We start from the raw sequence: 25,747 nt of genomic DNA, 5'->3' as shown, positions 1-25,747 counted from the left end.
AATGAAAAGTAGGTGTGCAGAGGGCAAGAGAAATAAACTCAAAAATCAAATTTTATGGTAATTAAATGTTAAGCGGAAGAAAAAAACGTGGGGAAAAAAATCTTATGCAAAAAGCAAAGGAGTAAAATGAATTTGGGGGAAAAAAAACATTTCAGAACAATATTTCAGTAGATTTACCACTCCTCCAAAGAATTCAGTAAAAAAGGTTTTTAATAATTAAAACCAAGCTTTGTTGTCGCCGCGACAACCGGGGGGTCACTAATTACCTCCACAATGCAATGCAAGATGGCTGTTTTAAAGTGCTGTATCAAAACTTATTGATGGAAAGTTTAGTGGAGGGACAAAGTGTGGTGAAAGATTCACAACCAACCAAGGTAAATGAAATCTTGAAAAGATTTATAAAGGCAACTCTTAAGGTGGAGTCACATCACTTACCCCGCTACACTTTTTCCTTCCAATTAACTTTTGCTCTTGAATGATAATCTAATTTATTGAGACGCACTTGTAGGATAGTCGAAGGATCCACAGTGTTTAGTAAGGCATCTTCTCTTCCTGTCAGTGTCTTCTCAGACCAAAGTGCTGACAGCTGAGAACAAACTCGGCTCCACTGTCCCTTTTCTCTTTCTACACAATGAAAAATAATTGCTTCAAGCATGCATTTTCACCAGCTAGTATAACTTTAACGCTATAGTACACATAAAATTTACAACTGTACACCAGAAATTGCAAAACAGTCGATTTAAAAAATGTGCATGACAGTTAAAATAACAACAAAACAAAAAAAACTATTGAAATGTTACTCTTGGAACATCCAAAACTTCTCTCTTTTTTTTTTTTTTGGTGTTTTGGTTGATGAAGAAGAAAAGTAAAACATACAAAACAAGAATTACAACAATGTGCAAATCTGAATCCATGCAAGCAGTTTGCATAATGTAGCTTAGGTGCAAGAGTGATGAATTTGGAGAAGGAAACAAAAAAGGAGCAGATACTCATGGCTTCAATCAATAACACTGTCCATTCTTCTTAGCAAAAAAAACAAAAAACAAACAATCGATCCCTTCTGGGATTAAATTAAAACAAAAAGCACATTTAGAAACTTTTCTATGAGCGGGATTATAAATTAAAGACACCCTCCAGACATAAAAGCAACACACAACCCGTTCCAACACTACCGGTGCATCATCTCTAGGATGAACGAGTAACACTGCAACACCTCCGTATGCTGTACTGTGAGGGTTTAGGACAAAACTCCTTAAAAGTCTTTTTTTTTCTTCTGTCCAACACAATTAAAACAACAAAAATGAGACATAGTTTCCACTCAGACTCAAGTGTTCATCCCTAAAAGTGAGAAAGTTCAACGTCTGTTTTATGTTGTGAAACCTAAAAGAAGCTTCCTCTTTAACTACTGCACACAGCCGGTCAGCTGGCTGAATAAAGGCTGCTACACTTTGCAACTTCAAGTGAAAAATTTGGCTGTTTCAAAATATTTCTGGTAGTAATAAAATATGGATGGTCTTATGTAAACTAAATATTTGTTACTCATATTAAGTCAATGCTTCAAGACTAATGTTTGTTATGATCCCAATTTTAGATTTGAACCTTTTCTGCATTTCAAAACGTCAGATTTTTTTCTGAATTCATTTTTTTGTTGTTGTTGCATAAAGAAGAATCCACTAAAATGTACATCCAAAGTGTTAAAAACCGAAGTCTGTAGATAAGGAGGAAACAAAGACGAGGATGGACAGCCATCTGCTTCTTTTCCTAATCAGCATCTGTCCAACTAGATGTGCATGCAGGCACTGAAGGTTTCCAAAATGGTCATGTTAGAAAAGCTGAACTCAAAACTTGTATGGACAAACAGCTGATGTCATAGCAATTGTGTACAAAATGGGTGCGAACTTCTGAAGAGGTAATCTGCTGGCACCAGTTCATTAAAATCTTTTTTTCCACTTTCTAACATTTCCTGAATGAGACCTAGAAACCAACATCTAAGTTTCAGAGTTGTATATTCATATCATCTGTGTATCAAAGTCAACATGATTTTTTTTAACTGTTATAATATTGGTGTTTTTGTCGAGTAAATGAGAGAAATCTTCACACGATATCACCACATAATGAGAATCTCAAAGCGGCGGCCCAGGCCTCCTCTCTGAAGAGATGACTAGATATGAACACTGATGAGTCAAACAATGAACACTCATCCTAATCTTCAGTGATGTAACCAGTGCAGCAACGTGAGGTCCATTTGCAAATCCTCATCTCCTGCAAATTCCCAGTTCTTGCTCAACACAATGTGATGAGGGTCACATCTTTGGGTGGTGATGCACTTAAAGCCAAACCCAGGAAAGACACCAAAACAAATGAAAGTTTCTGCAGTCGGTCATTAAACAGACTCTTGATTTCAACAAAACATTAGATAAAAAAGGCAACATGAAAGCAAATCAAGAAATAAATAAGATGACTTGGCATTTAAAATGAGTGCAGTACGTCACTATGGATGTAACTACAGATATGTGTACGGGTTCACGGTTTCCCCTCTACAGCTTTTCTCTTGGTTCCTGCACAATAATCAGAAAAATTTAAGACTTTTCCAGATTCCTTCTTTAAGAAAGAAAATTAAGAAAACATAGAAAGGCGAGAAGAGGGGAAAGACAGAGGAGGGCACCATGGTGTTTCTCAGAAATAAAGGAAGAAATTTACACAATTGGATAGAAAATGAATATGTCTCCTTATTATTCACTTTTGTTTTTACATGATTTTATGATTCTGGAAAACACAGAACTCAAAATCCAGACTATTCCAGGCAAAGCTTTTCAGGGACAAAAGAAGAAAGGAAGGAATGACAAAAGAGAAGGAGCACAGAAATGACAAGAAATTAAAAAAAATACATAGGATGAGGGAAAGAAGAAAGGACAAGAAAGACAGGAAGGCTTCAAGGTACAGAATGGAAAGAAAAAAGACACAGGAAGGAAAGAATTTTGTTTCCGTGTTCTTACTTTGTTTTCTTAACCTGGAAAACCTTAAACTCAAAATCCAGAGTTTTCCAATCTTAATTTTCAAAGATGAGAGGAAGAAATGACAAGATGGACAGAAGAAAGGAAATAAAAGAAGAAGGGAAGGAAAATTATACAAAAGTACAATTTAGACAACTGGATGAAGAATAAACTATTTCCATACTCTGTTTGTTTTTCGGTAGTTTTCTGATCCTAGAAACTTTTCCAGATCGTGCAGGAACCTCTCTCTCTCTTTCTCTCGCTCTCTTTCTCTCTTTCTTTCTCTCTCACTCCAAACAGACAACACAACGGGGATTAAAGACAAAATGTTCCACAGAGAAACACTTTGTTGTAACTGAAAGGTGTGACTCCACACTAAGGCGATGAAACAAAAATACACACATTTACTCCTCAATATTAAAACTCCACACTCATTCCAAAGGTAGAAGACAAGATGGAGGAGAGAAGGGCAGTGAAAAACTGCACAGGTTGGGAAAAAAAACCCAAAAATAAAACAACAAAAACAAGAGTCCAGTGAACATGTTTGTGCACCTCCATCAACATCCCTGTCCTCCGTCTCGTCCTCTGGCTGGGCAGTGTCTACGCTCCGACCTGCTCAGAGGTCAGAGGAAGGGGGATGATGGAGCCCGTCCACTTGGGCTCCTAACAGTCTTGCAGGTGAAACCAGTTAGTGGTGATTTTCCGCCGACCCTGTGTCGCCGGCGCCCACGGAAGGCCCCGGCTCATCCCGACTCGTCTGCTTGGAAGAGACAGATGGTGGAGCAGCAGGATGGTTACGGCGAGGACGAAGCCACTGCATGATATTTGACGAAGGCGATGGCTGCCAGCTCTTTGCAGAACTCCTCAAGCACAATGACACCTTCCAGCAGCGTACTGTGGTCCACGCTATGAGGACAGAAAGAAGGACAGAGAGGGCTTCAGAGGTCAGCTCAAAGGAAAAGCGGCTGATGCCATCAGTAAGTACATACGTGATTCCCTCAGGCTCCAAGCCCAGTAGTCTCTTCCTCACAAGCAGCAGTTTGGGGGTGAAGTCTGGGATGCGGTGAATCCTCAGCATTAAATCTCCAACCACCTGAGGACACAGAGTTTTCACACCTGTTACATTTTCAGGTGGTGCGGTTTGCAAAACAAACCCTTTGAAAAAGCTGTCCCCCTCCTAGCCTGTGGTGGCGCTGCACCAACAACCTCTGAATGAAACGACACAAAAACCTCTGAAGAAGCCATGAGTAAAACTTCCTTCTGCAGTAACATGGTATTTTAGCTAAGGTTTAATACAGCAATTAAAGGCACTAGAGTCTATATCAACATTTGGTCAAAGATTAAATGTGATCCTAGTTACAAAAGAAGGACACTGGAACATTTCTGAAGAAATGTAAATGGGGCCTCTTAAAGTGTGCCCATCAGTTCCAACCCAGCGACCTGACGCTAAAAATTAGCATCAATGCTAAAGCAAGCTACAATGACTCAATAGTATGTGGAGAATCACAAGCATGTTGGCCCCTTTATGAGTGAACACCCACTCATAAAGTTTTGTACATTTTGTCACTCTATAGCAACAAAGCAACAAAAAATAATAATCCCACAGCATGATGCTGCTTCCACCTTGCATCAAAGTATAACAAACACTGGTGTGTTTGTTATACTGTTTTTTTACTATTTAAGTATTAAGTGACTGGTTGTGGCATCTCGTGAGGACGTCTCACCCTGACGATGACAGAGAACAGCGACCTGCAGCCGGGGGCCAGGCTGATGTAAGGATCCAGCAAGTATTCATGAAGGTGAGGGTGGGGCAGCAAGGACAGCTTGGAGAGCACGGCAGTCACCTGCAGGTTGACGTCGTAAGGCTGCAGGAAGACGGATAAAGCAGGAAATAAGCAATTAGTTCTCAAAGTTTCATTTAAAGGTCAAAACAAGCATGAAACTAGGATAGTAGGGCCGGACAATAAGAATTTTGTTTTTAAATTACAAGAAAAAAATAAGAATATTCAATATTCCTTCAGGATTTGACATTATATTAAATCAAACTCACTTGATCAAGGATGCGGCCCATTCTGTCAAACAGAACCTTTAGGAAGTGACCTTCAAAGAACGGCATGTCCAAATTACATTTCTCCAGAGGCTTTGGACTTCCTCTCCAGTCCCAGCGCTGGCAGACGCCACAGAAGTCCCTGAACTGAGGAGAAAATAAAACCCTTTAAAGGAAGAAGACAAAAACAGAAGACTTTCTCTGTTAGAGGAGTGGAGCTGACCTGTCTGTGAGCGTCTCTGAGGTAGGTGTCGTAGCCGGTGCCTTCGACATGATACGACGACTTGGCCTCATCAGGCACCAAACACAGGAAACTGCAGGAAACAAACTGGAGTAAGAACAGATAGACTCTTCATCCAGCCCTTGAAGCAGGAACAGATCCAGCACCTATTGACGATCTTGTGGACCTCAGTTTTCCCGTCAGACTTTGAGTGATCGGGGCTGTGTTGGGGAGAGGAACCGAGCCAATCAGAGCCAGACAGCCTGCTGTCCGGGGAAAGGTCGTCTCCAAACAGCGGATCCTCCTCCAGGTCCCTGCAGACGGAGATTTGTTCTCATTATCAAGTCTTGTCTTGATATTCTTAGACAGATTTATGTTAAAAATCTTTTCTCTTTGCTTCACATTGCTTACTAGAACTTGTTCAGAAATGTAAAAAAAATCTGACTAATGTTGAGTACTTTATGTAAACAGCTGAATAAAATCAGTATTTCTGCAGCTTATGAAGCAGCTGAATGAGGAAAAGCATAAAGCTGGGGCAGGCGCGTGTCTTAATGGTTTCATTAGATCTCATTAACCAAACAAAAGTAACGAAGCTAATTAATGCTCACTGGATTTCATTTTTATCCACAACTTTCAATTATGCTAATAATTCTCTTCATCACAACGATCGCTGCTTCATCTCAGCAGCAGAGGAACAGTAAATAAAACCAAACTGAACAGAAGAATCTCCAGCTCATTTACAACACAGATAATTGATGCATTCTTTTTATTTGCAGTGCTTTTTGTTCAGGCAGAAGCTGCAGGACGGCAGGAGGTCCTTACACAGCGTCGTGGGGCTGCCCGTTCTCCAGGGGTTCCCGGTCCTCCTGCGGTTTGTTCTCCAGGTAGTTCCTCTCCTCCAGGCTGCGCAGCACTAAGCTGTGCAGGATGTGCTGGTCGGGCTTCTGGATCAGCTGCTCGAACAACCGCAGCGTCATGATGCTGATCTGAAGACGAGAAAGATTTGTTTTTCTTGACAGGGAAGTAGGCGGCTGTTGCTTTAACAACACAAAAATGATTCATCTTTCTTTTGTGCTCTGAGAACTTTTGTCATGCTCTAATTAGTATTTCTCAGCTTTTAGTTGCTCATTAGAGAGCTTTTAAAGAGCTTCAATGAACAAGAAAATTATATAAAGTAAAGGAGAAAGAAAGAAAAAAGATCTCCAATTAAAAATGTATGTGACAAACCAAGACATACTTGTTTAATGGATACTAAATAATACATTATTGCATATGGTGAAAAAAAATGTGGCCCTCAAGAGTCATTTGGCTCTCAGAGCAGCCAAATAAAACTTGTTTGGAGCCACAAATGTCACGGCTTTTTGAAAAAAAGGAAACCTTTTAGACAAATGTGTAATTTAGGAAATGTCATTTTTGAAGAACCAGCATTTTACTTTTATTTTTTAGGATTTAAAATGAAGATGTATAAATATGTATGCATTTAAATGCACATAGATTCCAAACTCATGACAAGGAAAACAGATTTAAATAATTTCTGGTACTTTTAGTGTCATACGTTCTGTATTTAGTACAAATATTGCAGAAAAAATTGGAAAAAAGTTAAGAACCTGCATTTGTTTTTACATCTGTATTTAAAAACATTGCATAACCATCCTGCACTCTGGGTTTTAGATTAAATCCAAATAGAACTATAATTGAGAATCTGCAGCAAGACATTAAAAACCGATATTTACACAATTCAATCTTAACTTGAGCTGTTTTTCTGTTGAAAAACAGCAACATTTTAGCCTTTGTGTCTAGAGACTCCTATTAAAACTTGCAAGCTGCAAATGCATTAAAATGGTGGTTCTGGTGTTGACTCAATGTGGCAGAATGCAAATGAATGGCACACTTTTCCAAAGTTGATTAAAATATTTTTATGTCCACAGTTCTGTGCTACTTTGCTCTGTCACATAATGACACTGGAGTTTGTGGTTGTTTTGTGCGAAAATGTGAGGAAGCTCAAGGGGTATGAATATGATAGATAACAACCTCATCTGACAGATGGTCACAGTGCTCGATGAGTCTGTGTCTGAGTGGATTCTGAGCGATGGTCGCCAGAGTTTCTGCCTCCTTGTCCTCGCCCAGCAGAAAGTAAACAATCTGCTGCAGCAGCGCTTCGGACGTCACCTGCCTTATGATGCGGTTCAGTAGCGCCGTGGAGGTCAGGATTCCCACCTCAGACCTGCGGCAGAATGCAAAGAAAACTTGTTTCGGAGCAGTCACGACTCACTCCAGTCCAGAAATGTCAATGTGCGATGATTGATGGATGAATCAGGAGCAGCACTTACGTCTGCATGAGTTGCGGTTCCATCACAGACACAAAGAATCTTTCTCTCACAGCCTTCGCCATCACTGCAGCGGCCGACTGAAAGATAGAAAAACAAAGAAACAAAGCTTTTCAGACAGAACATTAGTAGTTCTGTCAATTTAGACTACAATAAGCACAACAATCAGAGCTGGTAAATAAAAAAAAAACCTTCTGCGCCTCCTTGATGAGCTGATCGCAATAATCGAGCCACGACAGGAATGATATCAGAGCTCTCTTCCCTGTGAATACAGCAGCGTCCTCTTTCAGGTTGTATACATCTAGACTGAAACAGACAAAAGGGAGGAAAAAAAGGACTTGTAAGGCCATTTAAAACACAATTTTATATTTCACATATTTAAAGACAACCAAATGGCAATGGAATTAAACTGCAATTTACCCCCAGTTGACCGACTCCACTGTCTCGATGTCCAGAGGGTCCATGGATGGCGGCAGAGCTTTATAAAACAAGACCAGCCTGTCGGTGAGAAGCTCACACAGCTCCGTGTTTTCTGTTAAACACTTTGCAGCAGCTGGCTCAGGCAAACTAACGAGGAGCATCAAGCCCTCGCATGCTTTCACCACTATCCTGCCATCCTAAAAAGAAAACAAAACACAATCCTGATTATAAACCTGATCAGAATTTTCAGGATTTGTAAATGTTTGATCTGGCGGTGCAGCTTTTTCCCCAGAGGCAGCCATCTTTAGCATCTTATATTAAAATTAGCATGATTAGCATAGCTAGCAATATCTAAGTTATGTTTCCAAATTCAACATTTTTTAATGGAGCTGAAAGCTCAAAATGATGACACAAAGAAGCAGTTTATTATTGTGACTTTTGATCAGGTAACAAAATTGGCAGATGTTTCTTTTAACCACTTAATCCTTATTTATAAAATATTATATATATATTAAAAGATGAAAGTAAACAAAGAAATGTATTATATTGCGCAAAATGCTAGAACACAACATTACCTTGGTATTTACTTAACAATTTGTAGCAAATGACACAAAAAATAGTTCAACAGCGTGTAAATAGAAACACTTTCTGAATGACTAACATCAATATTGTGTGGAGCTGATCTTTTAGTAAATTTTTCTATTGACTGATTAATAGAAATTTCGTTGAATCCTGTTCAATGACAATAAATGCTATTCTATTCTATTCTATTCTATTCTAATAATTGGACAACAAAAAGTACTTAATATGAGACTTTTTGTTACAGAATTTGAAAACAGGTGAAGTTAAAAGTAAACTATGCAACTTGTGCAGTTCTGGGTAGGAAAAATGTTTTTCAATAATTCATGGCAATTAATCGTTTCAGCCCTAAAACTCAGTAACTTTGCTTCACTTTATTCAACCTTCCTACTTTCAGCTGAAAGTCTTACTCTCTCTTGCAGCCTGAGCCAACACAAAATACTGTTTTATTTTAAATTTCTCTCTCTTCATTTTTTGAATAACTCACTCATATTGTAAAATAGTTAACAACTTCCAGGCCAGAGGCTGTCGCTGATTTTCCGTAAGATGCATTCAGTGAACAGAAAGTTGGAATTTCTGACGATCAAGCAGAAAAATTAATGAATTGAGCAAAATTATTCATGTGAAATTGACTTACTGGACTCTTTGTGAGGTTAAGCAGCGAGGTGACCAGATTGTAGTTGTTGGTATTGTTATTGTTAGCAGCTGGGCTTGAGGTGGCAGCAGCAGCTGCGGCTTGAGGTTCTCCAGGATGATCTGCTTGAGACTGGCCCGTATCTGGAGCCAGAACACTTTCCTTCCCCCCCTCTGCTGCAGCAGGACTCTTTACCTCTGTTCTCTTTGATTTGTTCTGCAAACATTTAAAATGTAAAAACAGTCCGACACCAAGCCGTTTCAAACTTTAATAAAGCTCTACATTTCTTCTCACAAGAACCCACCTCAAGGAAGAAGTTGACAAGGTATGGGTCCTGCTTTAGTTTGGCACAGACGATGCAAAGAAACTGGATCTCCTCGTTTTCTGTAGGCGCAGCTAGAACCTCACCACACAGCCGGATCAGTTTCTGACAGATTGATCGGAGGGATACGTCCTAAATAAGTAACATGCCATCACACACAGAGAGGAAAAACAGACGGCGAAGCGTCTCACCTGTACAGGTCGGTGGACGTTGATGTGTGGCAGAAGCGGCTGACGAATGTGAGCGAGCAGCTTTGTGTAAAAGGTGAGGACTTGCTGTTTCATCCCAGGAGGACACTAAAACACAACGTTGAGAAACAATCTGATGAAAACCACCTCAGGTGGTTTTACTCCACAAACAACTAAATAAAAACTAATTATCTAGAACAATGAAGGACCTCCTTACATCTGCTTTGCCTAACGTGTAAAGGGTCTCCAGGATCTTGTGGTGCAGGAGGTACTCCATGCACGGTCCCGTCTCACCAGACTCCCTTTCTGCCTCCTCCTGGGTCAGAATGTCCAGCATCTGCTCCAGGTGGGATGGGATGTTGGTGTCTGTGACGGGGGCTTTGTCATCTAACAGAAACATGTTAAACACCTTATTAATACTATAAAATGCAAAAATAAGAAGGTAAAATACACCAAATCAAAATATAAAAGAAATAATTGATACAATTACATTGCTCATTGTGGCAGCATGTTGAAGTAGCTGTTACATTAGTTCAGATTGTTCTTTTTAAAGATCTTTGCGGGCAAGTACTGCTAATCCTCCTCATTTGTTTTTGCCACCCTGCCAGGGATATGATTTTTGTCCATTATGATTGATGGAAGAGACGGTTTGATCTTCTTCCTTCTCTCTCTGCAGCCATGAGGCCTCCCTTTCAACTCCCTGGGATTTGGGGTCATAGTTCAATATTTGAGATGCTAATCAACTGCTCCCAGTTATGAAAACAATACATTGCAGCCATGGTTACACATCATATCAACTGTCAGAATGTTAAAAAGTAAGAGCAAAAATCCTTCCAGCTGCACAGCATCCAAAAACAAATATTTGACAATATGAATAATTGTCCAAACATGCAAGTAAGGAGGTGAGGCCTTCGCAGACAAAGAGAGTTCACTGAAGCAGCCAAATATATCATTGGCATTATTGCAAGCTACCTGAAATGTAATAACTTACAAAAGTTGCAACACTAGTCGTTTCCAGTTGCAATACTGCACATGCTTATGCTTCAAGGATTGTACAACTCTAACTAGAAACTTTAAAAAGTTGGATTTTAGTTGCCGGAGATTTGTGTAATATGAGCATATAATATTACTTCTATGGATGAACATTGGGAAAAGAAGACAGCTAAGCATCGTGAAAGGCTACTGCAATACAAGCTCGACATTTTCAGAATACTTGACAGTTAGCGACTTTCCGTTTTGTGCTTTCTCTGAAACAGTGAAGCTGCTCTCACAATGCAAACAGGCTTCCAAAGAATGTGCAAATCTGAGTCCTGCTATTTAGCTCATTTTAAGTGTATTATCAACCCTGAGAAGAGTGTTGATGATATCCAGTTTTAGACTGAAAAAAAAAAAAACACAGATCAATACCAACATAAAACAGCAGCATTTCTTCATCAGGACTAAAAATAGACTGATATAAAAAATAAAAAAATATTTCAGGATGCTCTGTCAAAAGCACTGTCGCTCAAAAAAAAAAAAAAAAATGCTATGAACACTAAAAAAAACACTTTTCAGCATTGCAAAGGACTAACACGTTAACAATGCAGAAATAAATCTAGATAATAATTTCTTCTTCAGCTACGACCAGATTTCAAACATGTCTTACCAGAAGTTTCAATGTAATAATGTGTAATCCCCTTCCAGTGATAGACAAAGTCTTCTTGCAAGGGTAGCGATGGAGCAAGCTGGAAAACAACAGGGAAAAAATATCAGTTAAATTTCATCGTGTGCAAATGAATTATTGCTTTTAAAATTTTTCCTTAAATGTATTACTTTTTATTTTTAGTATTTTAATATTTATTTTTCAAATTACCTTAAATATGAATAATGTTGTGGCTTGAATGATGACAATGGCCTCTCAAAAACAGCTTTCCATTTCTTATTACAGGTTTTACAATTGCCGATAATAAACATAAACAAACGTACATTATATTATTTGTTTTCTATTTTTCTCATTATTCCCGTAAGCAACCAGGCCCTTTTGTTGATGTTTTTCACCCAATAAAGTTAGTTTTATTCTCGTTTTTTATTTTTTTTAAATCAGCCAAATGGTCCTGCAACTTCTGACATGTCGGCAAGTTTTATAACAACCTCGTCATTAACCACTCATTTGATTGAGGAGTGTTGGAGCATGGATGCATCCAAAAGTTGCAGAACAGTGGCACTGATGGACTGGTGGTCCTCTTCAGAAATTACCCCAAATTTTAAGAAAGTAAATGCAATTAAAAAAAAATACAAAATTGTGGGGCAGGAACTGGAAACATCTTGAGGATCACTGGCAAGGAAACCAGTCGTCTGCTTAGCTTTACAAACAATAGGAGTAGGAAGGTTTTTCTGCAGCTGGAGCTTCTTTTTAAATCAGCTACCCGACTTGCAAACATCTACTGTTTAATTTTAGCAAAGCACTGAGGTAGAAAGGCCACGGACTGTCAATTTGAAATGGTGAATAGCATGTTTGCGCAACATCACGGTCTAAATATTTCGACATACTGTTTGATAGCTAGCGAAGATGCTAGCTTAGCTTTTAGCATATCAAGAGCTGAAAGGTAGCTTTTGAAATAATTCGCATTAATGTATGCACTTGTCACTCTTTAAACAGATTAAAAAAAACTCAACCAAACAAACAAAAACACCGCAGCTGAGAGTGCCGAATGAAAAGAAACAAGCAGAAAACAAATACCGTGCTAATTGTTAGCTTGGTAGCTAACAGCCTAATGCTGACGTTTTGACAAAACACAGATTTTAACCCAAATTAACGCCACAAAACGAAAACCTATACAGAATAAAAACGTCCAGCTTTAATAAAACTCACCGCTTCCACGGCGTGCTGGAGAATGGACGTAAATTTGGAGAACATCTTGTTCTTCGACTGGACCAGTTTCTCCCGAGAAGACCGAGAGAATTCCTCTATCTTCTTCTTCCTGTTGTTGCCGCCTCGCTCCAGATTGGAGGTTTCATACACTGACCCTTGAAACGAAATAATATAATGAAAGCAATAAACCCGCAGCACGTTCTGGGCCTCGGCACTTTACAGGCCTGGCACCGCTACTGTAAACAAGACGTCAAAGAGCTCAGAGGAAAGGTGGGCTCTCTTTGGACACGGTGGCACTTCCCTCGCCAAACGCTTCTGTCAGTGACCACCAGGGGGCGCCGATGCACCGGACAACAGTCACTGCACAAAACTGAACTCTGTTTTGAATGGTGAGCTAAAAATATGTCTAATTCCATAAATTAATATATTTCTAAAAATATATTTAAATGTGTATAATTTGAATAGAACATAATTTACCAATATATATCTTAAACGTCAATAAGATAAAATAAAAGGGTATTTATACTTTTCTTATGCTTTAATAATTTACATATATTTCATATACTGTATATAGGTCATTGTATCTCTTTAATATCATGAGTCTAGAGTGCTATAATTCAATACAAATCTAACGTATTGAAGAAAAAAAAATTATGATCGTTTTCAAAAATATATTCTCATCATAATTTTTTTCATCATCCTGTGTTGCTACACCTCATCATTTTGTCAAATCTCCTTGTTAAACCAATTGACAAGGAGATTGGTTTGAAGATGACTTACTGTGCATTCTAACCAATCGAAGGTCACAATCTATTAGACAAAGATGTGTTAAATTCTAATTTATAGGCTAAATCAGTGAAACAAAATCATGATTTTGACATCTAATTATTTTACTGTGTAAGTACACAACATAAAGAAATAATAATTTTGTTTATTTTAAAGTATTTATTATTACGTTTAACCAAAATTATGACATACATTAATATATTTTTTTACATGATTGTGCCACTTTTGGTCTTCGATACTATTAAAGTTTGAAGACATTTTTTGTGAACTAACACTGATCGCCCAGTAGGAGGCAGTGTAAAATGTAGCTAAAATGCCTGACAACAATACGAACACAAACACACGCAAAAAAAAAAGACTTTTGAATAACTGTCAGCTTTAGTGTCCAGTACTCATGAAAGGATTAATACACCAACTATAAATATTTTCCCTTAAACCGCTGTAATATTCCCAAGTGAGGCTGAGCTCACGCTTCCTTTATATGCATTGCATTGAGTATTTATAGGGGTGGAGGTTTCTCCCGGTACTTTAACTGTAAATTTGCCCCATTATATGCAAGAATTTCTCCTCCGTAGCCGTCAAGTTTGCAATTCAACCCCACTACGTGAGAACCGCGCAGTCATCCCAGACAGAAGACAGGCGGTCTCTCGGCTCTCATGCGGGCTGAATCCAGCTGCAGACGAGGCATTTCAAATACGACTCCATAAACAACTGTAATTACCTGATATCATGTTCAAATATGGGCAGAAACTGGCTGGGACATAAGAAAAAGAAAGGATGCTGTATTTTCCAGGACACGCCCTGCAGCTGGAAAGTGCTCTCTCCATCGCGCATTCTTCTCCAGTCCACCTCATTGCAGAATGTTTCCCTGCGTTAAATGCCATTTAATAACTGGAAAAACTTAACGCAAAGATAAGCTATTGTTTTCCCCAAGCTTCCTTAAAGCTGTTGAACCGGGACTGCTTCTCCTACTGTTCAATCTCAACAAAGGAAAAGAGCCTCTACCTACCAGGCATGTCTGCTAGAGGTGAGTATATATTTTGCCGCAGAAGCCTTCATAACAAGCCAAAAAGTCCCAGGGTTTATACTGGGGAAGAGGCTGGTCTTGGTTCAAGAATATTTGATGGAGGGGGGGAAAGCCTTTTTCGTCTCGGCTTGAAGCTCTGGACTCTGATAATGACACTTGGTTTGTAAGTAGGTTACACTGGTGCATACTGAAACTGTACCTTCCACTGCTGCAGCTTTAGACTTTCTTTTAACTTCACTGTAACCTGGACCCATAAATATGAATGTCCGTAACATCCCTAGTGGAAAGCTGCGAACTGGAAGAGTTTCACATCCGTTTCCCTTTGTTTGCTGTCTGGTGTTAGAAATGTTGCTATTTTCCTTAAACTTTTCAGCAAAGTTGGGAGTTGAGTATATTTCTTTATTTTTTATGTAATAGACCAACAGAAAGTAGTGCATAACTGCAAATTGGAATAAAAATGTTTTTTATAAAATGACATCCTAAAGTTTGGTGTGCATTTGTGGTTGGTCCACAAAAATCAAACTGAAAAAGAAATTCAATAATTTTTCTAATTAGTAAACAGAAAGGATCACGCCGTGGGAAGATTTTGTGTTTGGGTTTCTGTCCATCCATTGTATGAACCGGGAGATACCTCGCATTCACTGGACGAGAGAAGGAGTAAAGGCTAGGTTTCATGTTTTTGTAAAAAAAAAAAAAAAAAAAAAAAAAAAAAGTGTTCTGCATTTATAGCCTACTCCCGCTGAGTCAATATCTTTAGAACCATCAATTGCAAATCCTTTGACACGTGTCTAGCAGCTCTAGTCTGTTGTCTTTTGTATATGTCACAGAAGACAGAGGTTGTGGCACAACAAAATATGGAAAAGATTTTTTTCTATGCAAATACTGCAAGTGGATTATGTGTCAGCATATTTGTGTTGTGCTGATTTGGTGACTAACTCCAGCTGTGATCATATGGTCTACCACTGACTCATCAAAAGTTGCAGAAAAAAAAGAAAATAAATAAATTAATTAAAAAAAACAAAACCAAGACGTAACCTTGTCTTTTTATATCAAGTAAGGCAATTCCTGGATTTAATGCAGTTACTTTTATTCTGTTACTGGCTAATACATCAGTCTTGGATGAAGGCTCCTTTAATGGACAGAAAATGGCTCCCCCAGGCTGTGTATGGTTGAGTCTGGGTATTAGGATGGCTTTGAACTCCTTACAGTAATGATGTGGTCACTTGTATCGGTCCTCTGTGGTTGCTGGTGGAGATCGATGAAGCTCTGTGGTAAACGCTGCAGATCTCATAAGCGTAGTTAAATCCTTGCAAACAGTCACTCATTAGTCATTCACAGTAAGTATTCCCTATTCTGGAATGATTAGACAACATTCAACTTTGCTTATTTTCGAAAACATGAATTGGATGCTCAAGTTTTAATTTATTGCGGATTTTCTGTGATTTACACATGTTCAAAATTTTGCAGATGCTCACATACATAACACATCCAGTGGCTTCCTCTCTGCAGGATCTTTGTATCAGTCATTAAGGTTTGGGTATCAGTCTGGTTGGACCACTTTCCTTGGAATCGATTGGTAGAGTTCAGTAGAAGTGGTTGGTTTTCTGATGTTCTGAACATGTGACTTTAAAACATGTACTTGAGGTTTAGTCTTATGTTATTCATATGTCACGAATGAAAGAATGTAATGAGAGATTCAAGTTTAAAGTGCAGTAAAGTAATTTTCTTTCTTTGATTTTAGATTGGTTTTCCTTCAAAATCTGTAACACTTAAAGTTTTATATGGAATTAGGACTGGAATGTCCCACACAACTCAGGTCGACCAGTCAAAGGTTGATAAGTGAATCTGTAATGAAAAGCTGATGATTTGGTCTTCTTTCGTCACTTGGTTTTTAGTGAGTGAGTTGAAGAGAAACTGTTGTGATGTAGCAGTTCAAAGATAAAGGACTGTGAAAAAAGCTTTTGGAAATTAGATAAAATGGAGCAAAGAAGAATGTATATAGCACTCTTCCATTCCACTTTCCATTAAAACTTTGCAAGACCGATTTGAATTGTATGTACTGGGTTTAGATCTTGATTTATTCCAAGTTTCATGGTTTTCGACAAGACATACAATGTTTGGACAAGGCATTTTTTAAGCAGTGGAAAAATCTTATGTGAGAATCAAAATGCATGCTCGCTGCAGAGAAATGCAGACTGCGAACCATCAAAATGATTTGTAACATGTTTAGTTTGAGAAAAAGTCACTGTAGATGCAGCAGTCTTACATTTTGCAGGCGTATCTTTCTCTTTTTTATATTTGAACTCTTAGGTAAACAAACAACTGGAAAAATGTTTCATTTGAATTTTTCTGGTGAGTTAGAATTATGAACAGCCATCTAAAAAATATGGCATGGGTTTATGGGGTAGGAACTCATAAGTTTCTTACTTCTTCCTAATTCTTTTCGAGCATGTTAAGATTATTGTGGGATGCAAAAAAATGTGTCTTTTGCATTTCTTGTTCAGGTGTGTCATATGAAATAAATAAATCCAATACAGATTATTTGAATTTGCTACTTGTCAGAAGACTGAACAATTTTTTTTTTAAAGATTTATTTGTAACTCTATTCAACTTCAAAAGTTTACTTCATATAGTTCAACAAAATACACTGAAATGTGTGGTTTTAAAGTGGCAAAACATGACAAACCTCAAGGAATGTGAAAATTCTGTAGAAAATTGACACATCCAAGTCCTTACCACTGCTTTAATTTTCAATTAATTTCTACATTGATATTGCTCTTTTAATGTGAAAATATCCTCCATTGCTCCTGTTTTTATAGCTTCTAAGCTGAACTTGACTGATAAAAGAATAAAGTATAAAATGTCCTTTAATTTTTAAAGACAGAAAAAAACAGATAAAAATCACTAGACCATCACTGGGCTTTCAGTCCTAATGTGCTCCTCCACCCTTACCACCACCCTCCACTCTCCTGTTATCAGCTCAGGGCCATCAGCTCTTACCTTGATGCTGATGCCTTTCCATTAGTCACACCGCCTTGCAATACATCCTTCAAGGCATACTCTGTCTGGGCTTTCCAGTTTTCATTGTATTTCCTGTTTTCACTCAACCAGTTGACCATAATCTTTACTTATTTATTTTGTTTATTTTCTGTATCCATTATCGTAATCATTGCTACCTGTAAGCAGTTTGCTCTGGATGAGTCTGCTATTAACGACCATTATGCAGCTCAGTCTGGGCAGCTGGAGCTTAAGTGGATTATTGAAGGTCACCTTAGTTGTGATGATTTAATCTTTCCATTTCCATCACTGTATTCTGGAAAATCTGAATCGATAAAATTTAACCAGATGGCTCAGCTTTTACCATTCAGTGTGTGTGGCAGAGGTTTTGTAAAATTCTTGCTTTTTTAGAGTGTTCTTTAGGTATGCTAGAGAGTTAGAACACAGGGTCAAAATTATACAGCCTCTTTTATGGAACCACCTACAGTTGATCTGTAAAATATTCACGTTTCACATTTTCCTTTCTTACGGCTGTAGGGTTTGTACAAATGAAGCTGGATCTTTATGAAAACAAAAATCTCTGACTTATTTTCAAAATATAATATTGTACACATAGAATTGGTGTCAAAAATATTTTTATTCACATGAACCCACACAAATCCACTCTTGAGAGTTCTTCTAAACACGCCAAACCAACTGTAGCGCAAAGCTGAGAAGTATGTCAGCCAATCAGATTGTTTCAAAACAAGCACGACTTCCCGTCGGGAATTGAACATTGCACCAGGAAGCTCAGTTGTGTGGATACTTTTAAATAGCGTGTTACGATATAAAATTAATAAAAATACAAGACTACGTCAATTGGATATTATGTCAAAGCAAGTATGCCGATATGTTGTCACATTATTTGTCGCTGACTGTAACCCTAAATCTCCAATTTACACACAAAACACAAACAGAATTTTCTCAAATTTCCACTGTGATCAGAGTTTTTATAAATAATCATTTTTAGTAGTATAAAGCAGAGTTTTCATGAGAATGAAAAACCAAAATGCATAGAAATATCTTAGTGTATCCTGCTATCTGGATATGTGTGGACTAAGCTTTATTACAAATTGTATTGAATGAGTCTCTTTGATGAAACTCCTTTAAATATACTGGTTTCAAACCGCTTGTTTAATCCTTCCTTTATAGATGGGAGATTCAACATCTGGAATAATATTGGAGTGTATACTATCTACAATCTGTGAATTTGTAGATAGTATAGACTATCAACAAATTAGAAAGAATTGTTGTCTTTCTAACAATTCTAGCAGAAATAGGACTTATCCAAAAATAAATTCTCTCTATGCAGGTTACGATCTATATGAAAACAAATGCACCAAGTGCTTTTTCATTGCTGTTTTTTTTTAAGTTGGATGTAGAGCTCTGCCTGTTTTCTTGTAATATTGCGTCCCTCTGTTGAAGACGCTGCAGTAGAGATATGTCTTGTGCTGTTGTTTTAAAGATGAAAGTCATGGGTTGCAATGGAGGAGGATAACTAGATGTAACTTAATTGTGGAAACCATGGTTTCTTCTATTATCCCTTTCTTCAAAAGACATGACTGGTTTGCTGTTTCTCTCATAATTAGATACCACAGAAATCATTTAAAGGCCCGCCCAGCTTCAGAAAGCCCTCACCACCCGCCTACCTGGCACCTCGCTGGATTTTTCCTGCCCTATCCCTGAGCTGAGGTAGCATATCCTGTATAGTGTACCTGTTACACTGCAGTACAATCTAAATGATCAATGGTGGATCAAAAAAAAGGGAGGCACTCTGCAGTAACCCAATCTGATGCCTCCTCCTTTTCCTACCACAGGAGAGGGTTTGCTCAAGCTGCAAGACAACACGACCCTCTGCCTCAGCACTTTTCTGCCCCCCTGTGTGACTCTGTGCGTGTGTGTGTTTGTGTTTGTATATGTGCGAATAAGAGAAAGTCGTGCGCATGCACGTGTCCTGGCAAAAGCTTGAATAATTGAAGAACAGAGGAGAGAGTGAAAGCACTGCCGGACGGGACAGAGTGTGTGGGATTGTGCAGAGATGGAGGAGAGGCATACACTGAAGCAGGAGCAGCCTGGCTACGACGGGCTCTGCAACTACGCCCAGAAAATCACCTCCTGCTTCGGACTGGATGGTAAGACAGAGTGGTAAAGATGAAGGAGATGGTGGTGATGGCTGTGTTTCGGTTTGGATTGTGTTGTGAAAAGAGGAGAGTCTGTGCGAGAATGTTTGTTTTCAGTGTGCAGGGGAAGCTCGTAATTTTCTAGATGTTTATGTGAATTTCTGAGACAATGGGTAGTTGTGATGGAAATACAGCAGAGTGGTTTACGACTAGAGGGAAATGTCCAATGCAGCAGAGAGCCGTGTCCCCAGCTTCTCTCAGGTGTGTGTGTTTGGGTGTGTGGGCGTAAGGTTCTTCTTGATCTGTCTCTCTTTCTGTTCTCCAGTCTAAAACTCTGCCACTGTGTTCGTAAGCAGAGGCAGACACTGTATATATTAAACTCAGATGAACTCCAGGGAAGACCGGTTTATCCTCCCTCTTAGACAAAGCAGTTTTCTGAGCCTGAACCATGCATCTCCAGACTAAAAGGTTCTTTTGTGCTTTGTCATTGTCTGCTGATTTCTATCCTGTCGCCTGTTGTCTTAATTTATTTATTTTGTTGAACCTAAAACAGAAGTGGCGTCAACCTTATCTGTCTGATTAATACTCAGCAATGGAAAAGGCTGTCGCTTTTATTTTAGCTAACAATATGCATTTAAAGAAAAAAAGAAGCAATGCTTGTGTGGCAACATCTTTTATCATTTATTCCTCCACAGAATCTTGTGGAGGGATAAATGAATAAATCTTCTTAATGTTTTACCAAGTTATCTTACTATCTTTTCAAGATTTTGCATTTGCATCAGCTGTAATTTCCTCCTCTCAATGAAAAATTAAACACATGCCAACTCGTATTTCTAAGAAACATCTCTCTAGATCTGGGTCGTGAAGAAGATTAAACATTCTTCAAACCTTCATTTACATTGAAGTTGCTTTGATTGTTTAAAAAGCTGAAATTGTTCTTCTGCTCCATGCAATTTAATTAGCCATGTGGAAGGTGCAATACCTGTGCTCCTTCCACAGGTATTTTGGGAAAGATGTGTATTTTTTAACAAGTCCATATCTTAAAGCATAGAGTGTGTTTCTATTCTGCCCCTGTTATCCATTTTGTTGTTCGGAAAATTTTCTGTTTCACAAACTTTCCAACTGTTAAGTCACAATTGGCGGCATTGTCCCTCATCTAGCAACCCAAGCGAATCTCCAACAAATTTGGTCAGCTGGTTTTACCACTATACACACTTGAACAATGGATGCTTAAAAAGACAAAAGTTTTTTGGTGACTTCCAGAAACCACTTGCTGCATTCTTAATGAGTGAATCAGATGCTCCATTTCTTCTGCTTTTGGGTCTGACTCAGAATCAAATATGCACAGCTGCACAATTGCTCATTTAATTGCAACAAAACAATGCGAATATTTTTGGACTTCACTGTACTTTTACTGATTTTCATTAATTGAAGGAGCTTTGAACTGCTGTCTGCTGAAAGAACCTTGGTTGTTGTTGACCTCTTTTGCCTTGAGTCCCTTTGATGGTGTAAACGAATCCAGTCTTAGATGTATTTTCTTATACCATCCAAAGCCATGCAGAGTGATGGGCATAGCTGATGCCTTTCTCCTGTTCTCCAGGGTAATTTAGGTAATTTAAGATGCATTCACACCAGCCCTGTTTAGTCCATTTCAAATGAACTCTGGTTCATTTGCCTAAAAAGTCTGGTTTGTTGGGGGAGCTGTGAATGTGCAATCAAATTATGATGTGGATCAAAAAAGCAAACTCTGGTCTCGATTGAAGTAAACCTTGGTAGTAGAGTTTAAGCAGGAGGGCATTCAGGGTAAATTCCATCAAAACAAACACATGATTCTATTAGTAGCGGGAGAAATGGCTCATGTCTTTTACTAATGGTGAAAGTGAAATTCTACATCTGCTAAAATCTGAGATCATGTACATTTCACAAAGAAGGAAGTTAAGATCATGTTTTTGTGTCGTTTCCTTCAGTGTTTCTTGGTGAAGCGCCACCACATGTGAGGGGCCAAACAGGTTTTTCAAAGGGTTTAATTTGTTTTACACAGTGCAGTGTGAAACCAAACCTCTACAGCTGAACATGTAACAAATGTTGCAAATTTAGTCCCCAATCAAACTGAGTGTACTGGACTATTGGGTGTGAAAAAACCCTTAAAATTTCTGGTTAACTCTAAGATTCATATTAGATTGTGGGATGAACAGTTTCTGTGGTGAACCCAAGCCCTTTAAACATAAAGGATTCAGCCAGGTTTTGAACCCACATCTTCTTTTTCTGCAAGGCAACAGTATTAACGACTACCACACTGTACTGTCCATTTAGACTGAATATTTATATTTTAGTTAGAGCAAAAATAATGCTTTTTGCATAGTTTGGGCCAAATTAGGGTTCTTTATTAAACATGTTTGGGTTATAAAGGAGTCGGGTAATGACTCTCCCACCCATCATTGGGTAAACAAACTTGGCATGGACAAACCTAACTCCACCCAGAACATAATCAGGCTGAACGTCAACCCTAAGCTGCTTATGGCATCAGACTGGTTGGGGTGAAGACACTCACAGTGCAAGCTTCTGTCTCACTTCACTTCACCTGCAGCAGGATGCTCTCTCATATCTGCTGCTTGCGATTTGATGTCTCCAGCACTTTGCTTCTCGTACCTGCAGCACATGTGAAATGGATCCCATGATTTAACGATGAGCTGGTCTGTGTTTGCTCTTCAATCTTCTCCTTATTTTCATCGTTTGGTTCTTTGACAACTCCAAGTACCTGATGTCCAAAGAGGGACAGATTTCAGAACAGCGCTGAGTCCAGAAGCAACTGATTTGTACCTGTGTTTCTGTGGGAGAGTCAAAGGGGAGCTGGGTAACCATGCCCACTCTGCCAAACCTCAACAGCCTGGGAAAGCTGTGCAGCTCCAGCCGCAGCCACAGCGTCCACCGAGTCAACCGGGTTCGGGTGAAGCGCAAGAGCTCAGTGAAGCGGATGTCCATCATCGAGGATGGACACGTAGCTGAGGTGCTCTACCTCATTCCCAAACAGTACATGGAGCAGTTTCCCTTCCTCAACCCAGATGATTATTACCTCACTGAGAGATTGAATGATGTCACTACAGGTAGGTCAAAACGCCACCTTCAACATCTGACCTTCCACAAAACTCTGTGTCTGGTCTCTAAAATAGCCCAAAAACTAACGTAATCTGTTGGTGTACCTGCTGTTTTAATGTAAACTCATACATTTTCTGTTAGTTAACTTTTATTTTTGTTATCTATTGCCATCTACAACTTGATATTTATGTTTACAATGATTTATTCAATAAATAAGAATATACTGATTAATTTATTTATTGCAGTAACTCATCAATAGCACAATATATAGATTAAGCTTTTATGTCTTTTAACTATGAGAATTTTTTGGTTAAAGGTAATAAAAATGCAATATTTAAAGTTACAATTATATCAGACCAATTAAAATATTATGAAGAATTGTGGGCTTAAAGAAAAATATGCTTAAAATAAGATAAAATAAAATTTGGTCTCTTTTGGAATAGTAGGTAGATGTGGTTTAGTGAGAAGAAGGGGTCCACTTTAGCATCAGTTGATTCGTGGAAGAATCAATTGATAATAAATAATTAGAGCCGAAATGATGAGCTTATGTGCACCAGTTATATAACGACAACTTTCCAACTGTACAGAAATAAATATTTACTGTAAAAGTCTGGAATTAATTGAGACTTTTCCAGTCATTATGTAAAGCAAACCCATGTGCGAGGACAGGTCCTCTGGATGTTGCCCAGCAGACATAGGCGATGGGGTGGCTTACATCAGGATTACAGCACTGGGCATCAGGACAAATCAAGATTTACAGATTTTACACATTCTCTGACTTCAAGCCAGACACTGCTGTAAAATGGTCCTTTTACTTTTGGCATGTTGTTTTTTTGTATGTAAATAAAGGAAGCATCTCCTTTCTGTTTTAGGACTTAGATATTTGATTTGAAACATAAACTTCAAACAGCTTTTTATGCTCACATCATTATGTAAATAATGCACCTTCTACTGCAGGCGTCTGTAATAAGTAACAAAATCATACAACCTATAATATTTTGTTTATATCTGATTGTACAAATTTGGGCTTTTAGTTATTCAAATCACTGTTATTTTTTTAAAGGTGGACCTATTATATCATATATAGCTGCAATGAGTTAGAAAAGTAAAAAATGCAGTCACTAATGGGAATTTATTTTGGATCCTGGATTGAACATGGCAGAAAATACCCTTTTCAAAACAAATTTTAAAAATATCGAAAAGATGTTTCCCCCATGTCATACGTGTAAAAATACAAATGGAATTGGCTACAAGTGTTTTAAGATATATGCACTAAAAACTAGACATACTTTGTATGATTTTGTCATAAAACAAGATAAAACTTATACAGGAGGCTGAAATCTTAGCCTCCCACTAATATTTGTTCAAATATCTCTTAGGAAAACTCATTTTTTGTAACCATCAAAAACATTCTGGTATAACTATTGTGGAACATTATGGTGCCTTTCCTATCAGAATGAGTGGAGTTAATTCAAATTTGCTTCTTTCTTGTTACAGCCCTCTATTTTAAACATAGTTCATAAATTTTTAATTGGATTAAGATCCCTGCCATTTCTCAAATTTGATGTAAATCTGGTTTGTGCAACATCAGTTCATGTTTGAACACCCATTTGTTTCCAGGTTTTAAAGCTTTGAGTGTTGATTTCAGGTGAAGTCAAAAGATTTGGAAGTATTCCTCCTTCCACTCCTCCATTATTCCACTCACTTTTTGGAATTCACTCAATCCAGAGAATTCAAAATAGACCCTCAGCATGATGGCACCACCACTGTGCTTGACTGTGGAAAAAAACGGCAGTACCTTTGTCTAATGTGAAAGTAAAACTTTTCTCCAAATGGTTTTTGGCTTCCCCGTGTTTAGAGCTGCAATTTTCAGTTTTGTTTGAAAGGGTTGATTTTGGAGCAGATGCCCTTTTCTTTACTATCATTGGGAACATTATTGTCACTTTACACTAGACAGTGATTTGGTATTCCATTCATTGTCCAGCTATTAGCATACTCTGTGTTCTTGAAGGTTGTAAGCTATTTCCTTTCTTCTGACTTGATGTCAGACAGTTTATACTTGGACAAAAGCAGAATAGCAACAATAGATTTGAAGTGAAAGAAAACTCTGTGAGGAGTGAAGCTGACTGCACATAGTTGCGTTCACAGAGGTGATTCTGTTTTGAAACCTGTTTTAAAATAACCATGAGCTTGTGAGCCATTTGTCGTTATACAACGTCAAAGAGTTTCCTCTGTGCTTTTCAAGAGTTCAGGAGTTCTTCCAAGTTGTTTCTCCTTTCCTTTTCTTATCAGCTTCTATGTGTGTGAGAGTATATCTCTCCCATGCATTCCAAGATCCTTAAATAATCAAGGCAGGGAATAACGGTGGAGCCTGTCCTCACAAAGCACTGTTGTTACTCTACATGTGACCTCATGCATCGTAATGCCAGTTTAACTTATACTCAGGAATCGGAAGCCAAGACTCAAATTGTGTGGTTTTCCTTCACCGAAATGATCGAGTTATCACTGGAGAGGTCATTAGTAAAAAGTCAGACATGAATCATTGACATGTAAAACACAACAGAAACCTTTCATCCAAGGATAATTGTTGCTCTTGGCAAACTCCTGGCGAGCCCAAATGTCCTTCAGCTCGGATGAAGATTATTAAAAGCGGCAGGATGATAATGGGCCTCTTAAAGTAGACACGGTAACAAGATATCTTTGAGTTGCTGTTAGTGGCTGCAGTAGAAAACTCCCACTTTTTACTGACCTTCTCATGGCTTTACGCACTCCTAAAACACCTCCCTGTCTTCATAATAAAATAGGGTGGAGTGCAGGGAGCATTCACCACCAGGAACTGTATTTTTTTTCCATTAACCTCACTGGCAAGACTCAGTTGCCTTATGTCAACGTCTTGTGGAAACAAATGCACGCTGACGGGCATCCAGAAGATGGCACAGTTTTTCCCCACACTGAATGAAACACCCGCCATGCATGATGAGAAGCTCCCTCAGCAAATACGGAGAAGGTAACTGCTGACAAACGCCTTCTCTTTTTTTAGACGCAGAGAAGTACAGATGAATCAGTAACCGCTTGGCCCATAATTGCTGCTGCTTGGGAAT

General features: G+C 38.5%; 2 protein-coding genes across 11 annotated transcripts in view; one reads left to right on the top strand and one right to left on the bottom strand.

Annotated features, from left to right (window-relative positions):
- Window positions 1–192: 192 nt before the first annotated feature.
- Window positions 193–12,873, bottom strand: fhip2a (FHF complex subunit HOOK interacting protein 2). Its single transcript, XM_055029997.1, has 17 exons — window positions 12,582–12,873; window positions 11,376–11,454; window positions 9,948–10,117; window positions 9,734–9,838; window positions 9,525–9,647; window positions 9,224–9,436; window positions 8,008–8,204; window positions 7,779–7,893; window positions 7,591–7,667; window positions 7,292–7,484; window positions 6,083–6,246; window positions 5,428–5,574; window positions 5,264–5,354; window positions 5,044–5,187; window positions 4,718–4,858; window positions 3,983–4,086; window positions 193–3,899 (listed from the first exon to the last, which is right to left on the bottom strand). The coding sequence occupies exons 1-17, from the start codon at window positions 12,624–12,626 to the stop codon at window positions 3,788–3,790; spliced, it is 2,220 nt and encodes a 739-aa protein (XP_054885972.1). The 5' UTR covers window positions 12,627–12,873; the 3' UTR covers window positions 193–3,787.
- A 6,393-nt stretch (window positions 12,874–19,266) lies between these two features.
- LOC129359974 (actin-binding LIM protein 1-like) overlaps window positions 19,267–25,747 on the top strand; it is a 41,385-nt gene continuing 34,904 nt past the window's right edge. For 9 of the 10 annotated variants that reach the window (XR_008605974.1, XM_055029995.1, XM_055029994.1 and 6 more), the window contains exon 1: window positions 22,122–22,654. Coding sequence is in view for 9 of the 10 variants with exons in the window: in XM_055029995.1 (XP_054885970.1) it covers window positions 22,411–22,654 (244 nt within the window). In the remaining variant the exon portion in view is untranslated. Of the gene's footprint in view, window positions 19,563–22,121; window positions 22,655–25,747 lie in introns of those variants that run through there. The other variant, XM_055029987.1, reaches the window with a different exon arrangement.

The sequence above is a fragment of the Poeciliopsis prolifica genome, unplaced genomic scaffold, assembly GCF_027474105.1.
Source record: "Poeciliopsis prolifica strain line A6 unplaced genomic scaffold, Auburn_PproV2 SCAFFOLD005, whole genome shotgun sequence".
Lineage (NCBI taxonomy): Eukaryota > Metazoa > Chordata > Actinopteri > Cyprinodontiformes > Poeciliidae > Poeciliopsis > Poeciliopsis prolifica.
This window is presented reverse-complemented; position numbering and strand designations above follow the sequence as displayed.